Source organism: the organism of the source record quoted next, unplaced genomic scaffold (assembly GCF_019419815.1).
Source record: "Pyrus x bretschneideri cultivar Hongxiangsu unplaced genomic scaffold, Pyrus_bretschneideri_v1 Contig45, whole genome shotgun sequence".
Taxonomy (NCBI): domain Eukaryota; kingdom Viridiplantae; phylum Streptophyta; class Magnoliopsida; order Rosales; family Rosaceae; genus Pyrus; species Pyrus x bretschneideri.
In genome coordinates this window covers 3792919-3807818 of record NW_025999779.1, presented here as the reverse complement: position 1 = coordinate 3807818, position 14900 = coordinate 3792919, and the positions used below count along the sequence as shown (strand labels likewise).

Here is a 14900-nt window from a genome sequence, read left to right as displayed (position 1 = left end):
AAGCAACGAGTAGTTGGTTTTACCTGGCTGCGGATGTCTCATTTTAATCTGAAACACCAAGAACCAAGAATATGGTCCTTGAGCCAGCAACCCAACAATCAGAATTTTACAGTTTCCTAAGCACTATTTAACTAGCACGAACTGTGGTTAAAAACAAAAAAAAAGAAACAAAATAGCTTTTTAGGAAGCACAAGGGCATGGCAGTATTAAACGAAGGGACTTGATAAAACAGAATAGAATGGTGGCCACATATAGATATTAATTTGTTGGGTATTCTAATAGACAAGAGACATTTACTTACAATGAGATTGTCACAGTGTCTGTATTTTAAATTAGTTACCCTACTGGTATGCATTTTAACTTTTTCACATAACAATGTACAATTAGTTTGAATACAACTTCAATGACATTCCCGTGATCAGAAAGTTGCTCTCCACATTTTCTTATAAGTAAGAGATAACAAAGGTCCCAAACAAAAAGCAAACTACAAAAAGTGAAGAATATGATAAGGTGGGTTCTAATCTTGATTCTTCTACTACTCACTCAACTTCTTCCTAGCTAGTTCCTTCCAAGCAATACAGAATCTGGTTCCTCCACTCACTCATGCTAATAGTGCATTTACACAAATATTTAAATAATTAATTAATTCACATCCAAACCATACAACTAAAACATCTTGCCAGTTTTTGGTTTTTTCTTCTCTCTCTCTCTCTCTCTCTCTCTCTCTCTCTCTCTCTCTCTCTCTCTTCAGTTACCTGTTAAATTATTTCTTGGCCTCTAGTTTGGTAGGACAAGGTGGAGAGGCAGGTGATGCTGATGACACAGTAGGCCAAAACTGAGCGTTCTTCACCTTTGAGACACTGGCAAGGACACTCGATGGGGTTACATCTCCAGTGACTGTCACCTTCTTTGCTGTAAAGTCTATGTTGAATGATGTCACCCCTGCCCACATAAATGAAACACAAATATTGAGTTAAGTTTATACATTCATTGATAAAATTAAAATTACCATAAGTAGATGTTAGCTATATTGAATGAGATGTTATTGTAATTGAGAAAGAGAAATGATTTCCGCAAACTTTTTTTTCTCTCTGCACACTTCAATTCATTATTGTTTCTTAATTCTTGTTTGATTTATTTCAATACAAAGATCAGAAATAGACATGGGTGTGCCGTGTGCATGAGAAGAAGGGAATGGGTGCGGAATTCACTTTCCTGGAATGATGCAATCTAGTAAAAATGTTTCAGCTTTAAAGAGCTAAACAAATTACCTTCCATTCTGGATAGATGTTTTCTCAGTTTTCCTACACACCCTTTGCAGTGAAGGGACACCATCAATACAACAACCTGCAAAAGAAGATCATTATATAAGTAATCATTTAAACAATTACTCAAGGCTTTGATTATTCTCCGACCTGGGATTCATACTCTCAACAATTGAAACCAAATTTGAACCCTTAACATTCTTTAATGTTACCTCTATGCATATAAACTAACAATCTGAGCAAGAAAAACAGAAAATTTTCGACAAACCTGGTTGGAAGGCGATGGCAGTGGTGGTGGCGTTGGTGGTTTTGAGTATTTTGTCAGAGATGAGGAAGAAGAGCCAATTGAAGAAGTAGTAGATTTATTTTCTGTGATTATTTTCACTGCATTCTTTTTCTGCCCAACCGGAACCAATGCCAAAACCGGATCGTAATCCGATAACCCATCAAAGATCACAGTATCACTCAAAAGGTATCTGGAGGAGCCAGGAGGAGTAATAAGATCGATAGGGTTGGCAGAGCTCTTCCTAACAACACTCTCACTTAGAACAGAAGAAAACTTCTTAACATTTTCATCCAACTTTCCATGAAAAATATTACTAGTACTCTTCCTCTTCTGATCATTTTCTTTTGAGGAGCTCTTGGTACTTGGTCTAAGTGATGAGGAGGTTGCTTTTTTCTTGCTCTTTGGGAGTTGGTGGTAGGCCTTGGGGTTGATGGGGGATTGGGAAGAGCATGGAGCAATGGGAAGGGTTCTGGAGCTTGTGCTTCTTCTTGCATCTTGGATGATGGGGTTGTGGCGGTCGAGGGCTCGGCCGCCGAGTTGTACGACGGAGGAGGATGCTTGATGATCCATGTTCATGCATATGGCTGTTGAAGCTTGGGATGCACAGAATATGTCTATGCCTTTCATCTTCATATTTGATATGATAACACAATGTGGGAACCAGTGCTTTAGAGGATCTGCATAAAGGGGGAAGTGAGAGAGAGAGAGAGAGAGAGAGGTAGGTTTAGAAAAGAAGGTAGGTAGTTTAATTTCTGCTTTTGAGCTTGAAGCTTCCTCTTGGAGATAAAGGGAGGAGATAAAACATAATATGGTTTTAGATTCCAAGCAAGTTAAAAAAAAAATGATTTTTTTGCTAGTTTGAAAAATGATTTAATTGTGTAAAACACAATTAGTGATACAAATGATACAAATAAATAGATCAAAGAAGATAGGGTGTTTTTATTTGGGTCTCAATAAAATTTTACCAATAATTTCAACCAGATGAAAGAAAAAAAAGTGTCTGCACCAAAATATAAATTAACTTATATCCTCTAATAACGAGTCGATAATCAAATATGGCGGTCCTTCAAATAAAACGATCTCTTGCTCTTCTCGACTCCCTTTCGAGTTAGTCTCTATGTAGTTTTTTTTTTTTTTTTAACAAATTATATTATCTGTACTAAGAGAGTAGAGGAGTGGGCTAAGTTTCACAATCGGCTAATAATAATTTTGTTCAAATTCACCTTTAGCAAAAATCAAACTTAAGACCTCGCTTAAAAATGAATAGGGATATACTACTACACCATATCATTAAGTGGTAGTCTTTGTGCAGTTAGATAAATTAATGTAGGAGTGTCGGTGTGCCATACATAGGTACTTGTATAACTTGTATTTGCAATATTATTATATTTTTGGTACTCCTTCATTTGGTATCATTTTTTTTTCTTTTTTCAAGTAATTAAGGGCTGGATCATGAGAGCATCAGATATTGCAGATGGTGCACTAGGACCAAGATAAATAGATATTTAATTAGGGCATTTGTTAGTGTAATTACAGAGCTAAATATCATAACATTAACTTGATAAGTGTGGACGACCCCGTGACAATTTCCTTTGGATGCTTTAACCTTAAGATTTATAAAATATTGGAAAGTGAATTTAATATGAAATTGATTCCTGCTAGAACTAATTTATTGTATAGTCTGATAAACTGTTGGCCTGCTGGGGCATGCATGCCCTACAAATTTATTTTCACTACTTATTCACACGCTTGGCAGCAACTTGTCCCCCATATGTTTTGTTTTTGAAATGAAAACAAACAATTGATCAGAAGAGACAGACCAACGGCTTCCTCAGTTTCAGTGTGACGGTCACTCGGATGTTACAAATTCACTTATGTTGTAACATGCGTATTAATTTATGAATAGGATAATTAGCTGAAATAATTAGTTTTTGACGTTTAATTGTATAAATGGTTAGATTTTAGTAATGATGATATGTTAATCATATATCAATAACATAATAATCACATAAAGATAATATAGCGATCATATTATAAAAATTGATCACTTCTGCAACCAGATGTCAAAAATTGGTCTATCCAACTAATTGCCCTTACAAATATTCTCCTTTAACTTTGTGATACATCAATCATGTATCTCTCTCCATATTATAACATGCGGCAGGACAGTCACTCAGAGCAACTTGGTATCCTCTGGTATATGTTGTGGGTTCAAATCATATTGAAATTGCAAGGAGCTTATAAGTAATTCAGTTGACTAAAAGCATTTCTCTTTGTACCTGAGGTCAAGAAATTTTCTTTTTAAGTGAAAACTGAAATTATATTGAAATTAAAACTAAAAAGAAAACTGAAAAGAGAAAAATAAAGGTTTGAAGAATTAAAGAAGGCCCTACAAAAACTTTCCTAAGAAGCTAATCACACCACACCAGCAACGGAACAAAAATATGAAAGGAAAGCTTTCCAGATGATATTTATCATGCAATTATTTAGATTCCTTTAGAATAAATGCCGCCAGCATATAAGTTTGCAAATAAATAAAAGAAACATTAACAAAAAATTCAAAAGAAATTTAATTTTAATGAAAAATGACAAATAAAAATGTAGTGAATAGTACTAGGGAAAGGTAAAAATAAGGTTTTTCATTAAAAATGAACAGTACCAGAAGTGTTTTATTAAAACTCTCATTTTGAAAATTTTCTTTCTTTCCTGTGGATGGATGAGACTCAAAATCACTCATTCTCAGTGATATTTCTACTTCTCAAAGCCTTATGGGATCAGATGCTTATATAAATGGCTATCATGATTCATTTAACTCCTTTCATTTTCTTCTTTTTATCCCCTGCCAACCTAATTCAGTCCCCTTATCCATAAGCTATAGTTTAGGAGACAACTTACATAGAATGAGTTCACCGTTATCATAGCATCTCAGTCTAATATTGCATTGATATGATTAATTTTATCTCAACATAACAATGTATTACTTGATCAAAATGTCATGGCAACGATGAGCTCGTTTTATGTAAATCATTCTTGTAGTTATAGACTCTGTCAAAAGACAAAAGACATGGAGGACCTTTTTAAGAAGAAAAATAAGGATGTTATGAGAAACGGCACATTGTATTGCATGGAGGTGGAAAATGGTGGGGTTGTTTAGAAGGTTGTCTTTCTTCTTTTTAGCTTTTAAGTTGGGTCAAAACTTTATTAGAAAATTATATATAGATGTGTGCTGTAAGTGAGAGGAGAGCTTTTTCATTACTTTTAGACGAGATGGTCCCACTTCCCAGGGAGGGACTAAGAACCCAAACCATGCATGGCATTATGGCATATGACATTAATCCCAAATTCCAAACTTTTACCAACAAATTCAAAAGGAAAAGGCAAAAAATAAACAAAACTTTCTTGGATTTTAGGTCGGCAGAGCCAAGCTGTTGGGATAAAAAGGGTTTGCGTATATAAAAATGATTTGAAGTTGATGGATTTTACTCATTCTTGCTTAACAAGTAAAATAATTATCACCCCTTTTCGTTCATACCCAATTCCAAAAGCGGAGAAAATTGTGTCAATGGATGAATATATCTCAATGGCTATACATCTTATGTGATGAGAAATACAAGCACAATAGTTGTACAGATTCAGTGACACAACAGAATCTTCTGTTAAATACAGTGCAACCTGAAGCCGAAGCCGTTGTCCGACATTAGTGACGGGTGTGGACTTGATTGTATTGTAATTTATCGAAACTCTAAATTTAACACCTAATTGCCAAACTTTTATAATTATGGTATTCGTTCTGAACACCCAAAACATTGACAAATACACTAAAAGGCAAACAAAAGAGAGCTATTATTGACACTTCCAAAATCTCAAGCTATTATGTGATTTCCTATTTTACCCCTATATTACTTTTAAAGTCTACAATCTTGAAAACCTCATGAAGTATGATGACATAAATATGGGTAAATAGTTATGGGGAGTTGTAAAGACCTTTTGTGCTCTAGAAGCAAGTAATCTTTTACTCTTGAGTCTGAGCATATATGCAAAAGACTCTAGCTCCATATAGAATCGGTGGCTACTTTATCAAGTCAACCAATTCTTCGTGCTCAGACTTTTTTCCTCTTGGTCTGAGCAAAATTCTTCATTTTTTTTTTTTTGGGTAATTCATGGATGAACAACCATATATGGACCCGATACTACTGGAAAGTTTTGACAAAATTTACAATGGTGAAATGGAAGAAATGTTAGACATGAGTCATCCTTCTAACTCTCTTGAATCAAATTTTCATGGTATGTCTTCTCATGACTTTTTGTTCTTTTTATTTACTCATTTACTTATTTTTAGTATTATAAGTGTTTCATTATGAGTTTGAACATATTTGTATTTCAATCTCAATTTCATGGATTAGAATTAGGGTTTTCCGGTAGACAAATTTATTTGTTGGTGCAATGCAATTTCATGAATAAGTTTTTTTGTTGCTGCCCTTTGAATGCTTGTTTTTTTTACCCTGATTTGCTTTTCATGTAATGAGTTCCACCCCCTTTTTAATTGACTTCTCATTCGACCAACTTCTTTTGTTTTATTAACTAGTATGATAGCTTCCATTGTTAGTAAGTTACAATATATTATGTTGAAATGAATGGTTCACATGCTATAAAACTAAGTTTATTTTTATCTAGGGAGTCAAATAGAGATCAGTGAACATGACACAATGCTCTTTGACTGAAAAGAACTTTCAAAGTCGCGAAGACACCCTTGGTATTGTTCGTGAAATTGCATGAAAGCAAGGGTATGCAACTGTTATTCGGACATCGAAGGCTGATAAATATGTTATCATTGGTTATGATAGAGGTGGTAATTATCGAATTACCAATCTTTCGTTCGAGGACAAGAAAAGGAAAACAGCATCTCGATTGATAAATTGTCCTTTGAAATTTGGGGAAAGAAGAAACAAGAAGGATTTTGGAAGGTGGACATAAAAAATTTGTCACATAACCATGATCCTTCAGCTGACATGTATGGGCATCCCTATTGTCGTCAGTTTTTAGAAGACGAAATCTTGCGCATTAAACAAATGACCATGGCTAGTATACCACCTCACCAGATTCTTTATTCATTTCGTCAAAGTAATCCTAATCTTTAAGAAATTTCTCAAAGTGTCGATAATAAAAGGTATAAGATTATGAAGCAGAGTGTAGGAGGACGTATGGTTGTTCAAGCCTTGTTGGACGAACTTGGTCAAGGTGGTTTCACTTATACATTGAGCATGATCAGAATGGTCATTTGACTCATTTGTTCTTTGCCCATCCCATTTCAATTGCACTGACTAAGAGCTACTCAAATGTTTTTGTGATGGATTGCACCTATAAGACTAATAAGTAGAAGATGCCATTGTTGGATATCATTGGGGTCTCAAGTTGCAACACATCATTTTATTCTTGTTTTGCCTTTTTGCAAAAGGACGAGGAAGAGGATTGTGTATGGGCACTGACAATGTTTAGTAAACTCGTGGGAATTGATAATCATCCAGTGCCTATTATATCAGATAGGGAATTGGCGTTGATGAAAGTGATAGAAATTGTCTTCCCTAGAACTACAAATATTTTATGTGTCTGGCATATTGAGAAAAATATCCTTACAAATTGTAAGTCTCATTTTGAAAACAAAGATGATTGGGTTAAGAAATCAATTTCAAGAAATCAAAGTTTGACTCTCAAGTGAGAAGATTCGTGTGTCACATAGACTTTGAATTCCCTTCTTTAAAGAACATGTTACTCATGTATCTATGTTTGCACTGGATGAGTTACATAAGCAATATGAATTAGCAAAATCCACTGATGTTTTATCTAGATATAAAGGCCATTTTAAAAAAAAAAAAACAATGGGCCTTCCTTGTGCACACATGATCAGAGAAGTGAGAAGTGAATTGCAATTGAAGGACGTACATGAGCAATGGAGGATTGATACAAGATTGTTTAGTGATGTTTGTGATGTTAACTTGGATGGTGATAAAGATGAAATAAGTGATCTTCTGGTAGATTTTAAATTGAAATACGAAAAAAATGCCCATTTTTTGAAAAAGAAGGTACCAAAAGGTAGCTATCCCAATTTCTTCTCTTCCTTTAATTCTTGAGCCTACTATTCAAGGTCGTTCATCAAAGTCGAAGAAGAGAAAGGAATCTAACTTCACACAGCATGAGCCTTCGTCGTTTAAGATAGTTGAGAACTCCCGAAAATGTAGCATTTGTAACAGTGTTGGCCACAACCGTCGAACCTACGAACTCAACGAGAGAGCTGCATGAGTTCTGTGGTATGATTGTAGATTTTGAACAGAGACATACTTGTGCGTTCTTTTTTTATAATTACTCTTTAAATCACATTCATCTAGGTTGGGACTTGAAATTAGTTTGTGTTCCCTCAACTGAAATTTCTCTTGCATGCGTAACAACTAAAGTCTGCAAATAGACTATATAGGACGTACTTATATATGTTTTCTAATTGTTTTGGTATATTTTATTATGATATACAGGTTATGCACTTTGCTAATACATATTTGTGTGCTTGATTGAGATGTGGAGGCAATTGAAGATTAGAGTTTGATTATCAAGGAAATGGAAACAAGCTTCAGGCTTGGTTTGAGATGCGGAGGGCAATTGCTGATACATATATGTTTGGATGCTATGTTGGTTAAAATTCTAGAAAAAGAACATGAGATTATTCCTTGTTATGACGTTCAAGATATGAACTGTGATAACCACACAACTATTATGTCATATTTTAGAAGGATTACGTGTTGCCTCAACAATTTTATTTTGTTGAAAAGAAGGAAGAAAGATGTTATTTGTGACATTTGCTATGCTATTTGTTTCATAGGAAATCTGGAAAGAAAACAAATCCACTAGAAATCCCTCCAATTTTTTTCGTCAGCAAAATCAATTCCAAATGAAAGATTAATTAGGCTTTCAAAAAAAAAGAAAAACATGCTCAAAATCCAAGCATTTCCACCAATTTATTTTAGTCATTAAAATTATCCTTAATGAGGTTTTCAAAATTCTAGGCACATTAAAAATAATACAAGGGCAAAATCGGAAATCAAATTAAAAGAATTAAAATACATAAATCAGAAATATAGGAGTGTGAATTGAGATTTTAAGATTGCCAATAACGGTTTCCAAACGAAAAAGGAAAAATCAAAGAGAGAGGACTGCGGAGCCAGCGAGCCTCCACCTTCCCCACTCCGATGTCCCCTTTTGCTCAATTCCGGTCACCCCCTTCCCATCCTCAATCGAGCTTCGACCAAAGTTGAAAGGAACTGACAAAGAGGATTCACGGTGATGACAAGGGAGGGGCAAGCACCGATCAAGGAAGGGTGGTCGAGGCAAAACCCTTCCATTTTCTCTGTTCTTCGGTTTTAAAAATGTTATGGAATACCTATTGGGCCTCATATAACACCAGAAAGAATTCAAGCTACCAATACTTGGATCAGTATTAGGCTTTTCTGCAGGCAGAATTCACTCTCCTTTCAAGATACCAAAAACAGTTAAAAAGAACAAGAGAAGATGCACCCTTCCACCACCACACTGTGTGCCAGAAAATGTGGTAAAAATATTTCATCAAAATCTAGTGACTGCAGACTCTCCACAGATCAAGCACGGTCGTTAAATAGATACATTTCCTAAAGTGGCATTTTGCTTGAATTGCCAGGTAAATGTGAACCGAGGATGACAATAATAAACGAATCGATTTGATACAGTCGTGCTTCACACTATACATACTGGTTCTCCTCATTCTTAGTTAATCCCTTTTCCTTCATCTTCATTTAAAATGCGATTCTGGAAATCACTCACCATTAGAGGCAGTCCTTCCCTCAGCGGGACTTTCGGCTCCCAGTTCAATAGCTCCTTGGCTTTGCTAATATCGGGCTTCCTCTTGTGTGGATCATCAGCAGTATTTGGTCTAAATTCTATTGTCGCACTTGAATCAATTGTATCTTTGACAACCTGTTCATCAGGAACAACAGAAAATTTGAGAGTGCCATAGTAGAATCTCTCACTGTTGTGGGCATAAAAATTACTTAGAATACCAAATCTTGTAACAAACAAGGATAAAAGAAAGCAAAATGCTAAAAGTGCTTCAAAAGAATTAGGGCCCAAGCATCTTATAGCATTTTCTGAAGTCTAAATGGTACATGAAAAATATTAAATTTACGGAAACGAGGTTTAAGACAAACCTCAGCAAGCTCAAGCATGGTGAACTCCCCTGGATTACCCAGGTTGAAAGGTCCCACATGTTCTCCGTCCATCAATGCCATCAGTCCATTGACCTGTCATTGCAAAAAGTGTTCTATAAGATCATCTGCCATGTCCTAAAATTAAACTGCTTCTAGAATTTCCCGGTGATCATGAGATCTATTGTTTCAGCCACACAATGTACACATTTCAAAGTACAAAAATAAAAAAGTGGCAAACATGAAGAATATGCATCAGTAATATGGCATGAGCAAAAGTTGCAACGAAAGAACTATAATGATATAGAAAGTCCGGCATACCAAATCGGAGACATATTGAAAGCTTCGTGTTTGTTTACCATCACCGTACACAGTCAATGGTTGTTTGCGGATAGCCTGCACAGACCGCCAATGTCGTTGGAATAACACAACAATGAGAATCACATTGCAAAACTTTTAGTATTCATGAGTTATTAATTGAAGAGATTCAAATCACTTTGAAAGGAAAGGGTAGTATTAACCTGTGCAACAAAATTGCTAACCACACGCCCATCATCTAAACACATACGTGGCCCATACGTGTTGAAAATTCGAGCAATGCGAACCTGAAAACAGAAAGCTTTATGTGAGCTTGACAAGTCAATCATGGTAAACGAGCCAAGGCAAATCCTATCTTACTTTCAACCACATTAGTTACAACTTCTGCAGGATAGAAAAGGATTTGGATGAGACAAGGTTAAGAAATGGAAAGACGACTTGTATACTTCGGTCAAGGATCAAGTAAAAGTGCAACTGGTGCAGGGTAAAAATTTGAATTACCAGAAAGCTCAAAACAACCATACATGGAAAGCCCAAATAAATAAATTCACTTGGCTAAGCTTCAAGTTGGCATTACCATATAGTTCAAGCTACCGAAAAAGGAAAGCCCAAGTAATACTTTGACAACTTGCAACCCTTAATGTATGTGCAGTCTTTGGTAGCTTTAAAACTATGGCATATTTAAAAGTCCACCGAATCAACATTTAAAATGACAACTAAAGTATAGAACAGAATAGTTTTCCAAGGGAAAGAATATGTATAAAGTAGAATACGTGAAATGAATTTAAAAGAACAGACTAGATCACCCACAGTGCAATGTCACCATGAAAACTCCCGATGCAACAGGAAAAAAGGAGAGAAAGAGAGGGGGGGGGGGGGGGGGGGGGGGGGGGGGGGGGGGGGGGGGGGGGGGGGGGGGGGGGGGGGGGGGGGGGGGGGGGGGGGGGTGGGGGGAGGGGTAGGTGAAGGGCACCAGTAAGTTAGTAAATTGACAAAAGCATGCAGTTTCTCAAGAATTAAATGGTCGTGGAATACCAGATTGGAGATATTGATATAAAATCCTATATAATTCTACTAAAATGTGAAAATGACATTAACATTCTACATCTGGACGCCAAAAGATCTGCGCATCAAATTATGGATTCCAATAGTTCATTTACAACTGAGCACCAGAATCAAACTTTCAGTCACCTCAACATCGGCACCTCGATGATAATCCATTGCCAACGTCTCTGCTGTCCTCTTTCCTTCATCATAGCAACTCCTCTCACCTATTCATTTTCGAACGCACACACGCGTAAACACATTAAACAACAAAAATGCATTGTAGACGAAGACATCTAAGATATAAAAGAAGAAGAAAATGCAAGAATAACAACCAACGCACCTATAGGATTTACGTTTCCCCAGTAAGTTTCCTTCTGAGGATGCTCCAGAGGGTCCCCATAGACTTCACTCGTACTAGTGAGCAGAAACCGCGCCCCGATTCGCTTGGCAAGTCCCAACATATTAAGAGTACCCATCACATTGGTCTTGTAATCACAGTCAAGGACCTCAAAAACTAAACTTTCATAATTCAACCCAAAAAATGAAGCAAAAAACAACCGCCCAAATGCCTGAATTCAATAAAAACTGCGAAAACTAGGAAAAAAGTATAATAATTGATTGAAAAGGATATGATTGTCTTGACTGGGTTATACTTGTAATGAACAGGGGAGGCAGGGCAAGCCAAATGGTAGATCTGATCCACCTCCAGCAGAATCGGCTCGACGACGTCGTGCCTAATGAGCTCGAACCTCGGGTTCCCGAAATGGTGCACCAGATTGTCCTTCCTCCCGGTGAAGAAATTATCAATCACAATGACATCATTACCTCTGTCAATGAGCTTATCAACGAGGTGGGACCCGACGAACCCAGCTCCGCCGGTGACGACGATTCGCAGCCTCCGCTGGCCGAGCGCAACAGGGACGCGACCGACCTTGGCATGGGTGGGCTTGGAGACGAGGTCGTGGGCGGTGGAGAAGGTTTTGGAGACGGAGGTGGCGGCGGAGTTGGGATCGGAGGGGCCGAGGCGGGAGAGGGTGGGCTGGAGGATGAAGAAGGTGGAGCCGATGAGAATGCCGACGAGGATGAAGAGGAGGCGCTGCTCCTTGAAGAGGTAGTTGATGGATCTGGGGAGGGATCGGGGGTGCTTGGGAGCTTTGGTGGAGTAGGGGGAGCTGAGGGTCGATGGGATCTCTTCGTCCCGTCGGTGGTTCAAGCTTGATTGCTTGTGCAGTTGCTTCATCATTGGAATATGGGGATTGAGATTTGCTCTCTCTCCCTTCTTCTGGTGCTTGTTTAGGGAGAAAGGCAGAGACTTTCTGGTTCAGGCGAAAAGGGTTAGTGGGGGAGAGAGTGTGCGTGATTTGATTGGAAGTATGGAAGGTCTGTGTGTTTGAGAAGAGGTGGTTATGGTGATGGAGAGATGGAGGAACGGAGAAATATGTGATGAGATTTTGGAGGGGGCTGCTTTGAGTAATTAGGAAGGGATTTGCAATTTGAATGGACCCAGACTATAGTGATGAAACGCGCGGGTGGCAGTTGGTGTGTGGGGGAAATATGGTACCAACGACAACGAGGATGCGAGTCATGTGACGGTGTCGTGGAACTGTTCTTTGATTATAAATCAGCAATTTTACATACCACTGAGTGGGATTGAATTGTGATTAAAATTGGAAGATCCTTAGTTTGTGTTTTTTTTTTTTTTTTGGTCAAAAGATAAATTTTGTCAAATTAGTTATCGACAGAATTTGAACTCATGTCGTTACGTAAGAACTCAACACATTTTCATCATTGTGGTTGTAATAATTAAATTTAATAGTTAAATTAAATATATGTAACACGGTTTACTACGCAAAATTAAATCCGAACCCATAAATTAGCGCATTAATCAGATATATTTTGAAACATATTATTGTGTGCAAAGTAGGAGTGTGATTTTAACCTCACGTGATATTGTTAGCCTCAAATTGTAGTGTCATACATTTATTTCAGTTATCTTTTGTCATAAATTAATGAATTAATCAGCTATATTTTGAAATAATAATAATAATTGCATGTGATTATAGACTTAGAGAAGGGGCATTCTTGATACGTTGAAAGCTTCATCATTTTAGGTGCTGGCTTTATTTATAGACAAAAAAGACGTGACATGTTTTAATCAAACCCTAACATGTGATGTAACCAATAGCACCCCATATATTAATTCAACCAAATTATAAAACGTGTCAGTGTTAAGCGACGAGATTATATTTCTTAATAATAATGTGACAAAAGGTACATATTTATGTTAACTTAATTTGAGTTATTAATTTCATGTTAAGTGGTAGATTGTTGTGTATATCATTAGAAATTGGTGCAAATAGGCGAGGAGTGGGTTGTATATTTGAGATTTGAGAAGATTGTGAGAGATGTATTTGAATTGTTCATCCCAAAATATAATGTGTGCTAATCCGAATGCAGGCTTCCCGATGCTACCCAGAGTTTCACCAAACTTCTCCTAAACCAAAAACCGGGCCAACTTTGGGCCTACCAGAGTGGACAGGATATACTCCACATAAAAGGCCCATTGTAAAAAATGGACTCTAAATTGGAGCCCAAAAAGAAAGTTAAAAAAAAGATTAAAAATAAAAAGACAACATTTGCGACCACAGTGGGAGTCGAACCCACGACCTTTTGATCCGAAGTCAAACGCGCTAATCCACTGCGCTATGCGGTCAACTTGTGAGTCCTTTGCCTCTTCAATTGTGATAATATCATGACTTAAAAAAAAAATATATTTTTTCTTTGGATAATATATCTTGTGTTCAAGAAATTGTAAGTTATCAGTATTTCTTCTAAATGATTAAGATCAAGTTTATTATTTTTTTTAATCAGTTTAATTTTTTTATATGCTGGTCAATGACTCATACAATGTTAAATTAATTTTTTTAATGGGAGAGTTCATAACAATAGCTTGCTGCTAGAGATTTCACATGTTTTTTAGTGCGTGACATGTTCTTTAGTGGTATTTCTTTCCACTTGTATGTTAAAGGTTTTTAGTTCGAATTTCTAAAATGATAAATTTGATAAAATGTCAATTAGAATTTTCATACATCAAATTTTTTGCCTTTATTGATAAAATGTCAAAATCATGCCTCTTTGAAACTCTAGGGTTTACCCACTTGCCAAGCAATTTAATTGCATGTGCACATATATATATACTCGACTTGGGAAAATTTTACAAGTATGTGATGAGGACTCATAAAAATTCTTTTCGCGAGTTCCTTTTCATATGACATGACTTTCTGCTTTGAGAAGGAGATATATCCCAAAGGCCAACAGAGCCATTATTATGTATCTGCTCTGCTGATATTGCATCTGGTTCTCATATATATATATATATATATATATATAATGATTTAGAAACGAGCAACTATCACGGGGTGGCTCAGTAGTTGGGAATGAATTTCAGACCTGTATTCCACACGGCAAGTTCTGAATTCGATTCATGGCGCTAGTGAATCGCACGATAGTAGCCAGGGGAGGCTGAAATGCCTCTATGAGTTTTCTCGGCCCTGAAATGATGGATTGTTCTGATGAAGCCACCAGCTATCCCCTTTCTTTAAAAAATAAAAAATAAAAAAGGTTTAGAAACTAGCTAGATTAGGTTTCTCATTGTAGAAAGTTTTGTGCCCACGCAAAGATCTACACGTGGATCCCATATATTATCCTGTTTATCAACGGTGAGCTCTAAAATTCAACGTTGGATAGAGCAACACAAAATTT

At 36.7% G+C, this 14900-nt stretch overlaps 2 protein-coding genes and 1 non-coding gene across 3 annotated transcripts; all 3 read right to left on the bottom strand.

The window, feature by feature from the left end:
- Positions 1-702: 702 nt before the first annotated feature.
- Positions 703-2466, bottom strand: LOC103963579 (protein SODIUM POTASSIUM ROOT DEFECTIVE 1-like). Its single transcript, XM_009376414.3, has 3 exons — positions 1534-2466; positions 1272-1347; positions 703-942 (listed from the first exon to the last, which is right to left on the bottom strand). The coding sequence occupies exons 1-3, from the start codon at positions 2182-2184 to the stop codon at positions 764-766; spliced, it is 906 nt and encodes a 301-aa protein (XP_009374689.2). The 5' UTR covers positions 2185-2466; the 3' UTR covers positions 703-763.
- Positions 2467-9131: 6665 nt separating this feature from the next.
- LOC103963541 (UDP-glucuronic acid decarboxylase 1) lies at positions 9132-12664 on the bottom strand. Its single transcript, XM_009376367.3, has 7 exons — positions 11770-12664; positions 11479-11626; positions 11283-11362; positions 10295-10378; positions 10095-10169; positions 9777-9869; positions 9132-9546 (listed from the first exon to the last, which is right to left on the bottom strand). Exons 1-7 carry the CDS (start codon positions 12379-12381, stop codon positions 9337-9339), a joined length of 1302 nt encoding a protein of 433 aa, XP_009374642.2. The 5' UTR covers positions 12382-12664; the 3' UTR covers positions 9132-9336.
- Positions 12665-13777: 1113 nt separating this feature from the next.
- TRNAR-UCG lies at positions 13778-13851 on the bottom strand. The gene has a single exon. It is a non-coding gene; the product is annotated as a tRNA-Arg (tRNA).
- Positions 13852-14900: the final 1049 nt, after the last annotated feature.

Bases quoted from the DNA above. Each gene is read 5' to 3' on its own strand.
- LOC103963541 (XM_009376367.3), bottom strand. From the start codon at position 12,381: ATGATGAAGCAACTGCACAAGCAATCAAGCTTGAACCACCGACGGGAC. The intron at 11,363-11,478 runs GTGCGTTGGTTG...GAAAATGAATAG, and splicing joins GGGAAACGTAAATCCTATAG to GTGAGAGGAGTTGCTATGAT. The intron at 10,170-10,294 runs GTTAATACTACC...CGGTCTGTGCAG, and splicing joins TTAGCAATTTTGTTGCACAG to GCTATCCGCAAACAACCATT.
- LOC103963579 (XM_009376414.3), bottom strand. From the start codon at position 2,184: ATGAAGATGAAAGGCATAGACATATTCTGTGCATCCCAAGCTTCAACA. The intron at 1,348-1,533 runs GTTTGTCGAAAA...CTTCTTTTGCAG, and splicing joins TGCCATCGCCTTCCAACCAG to GTTGTTGTATTGATGGTGTC. The intron at 943-1,271 runs GTAATTTGTTTA...TTATGTGGGCAG, and splicing joins ACATCTATCCAGAATGGAAG to GGGTGACATCATTCAACATA.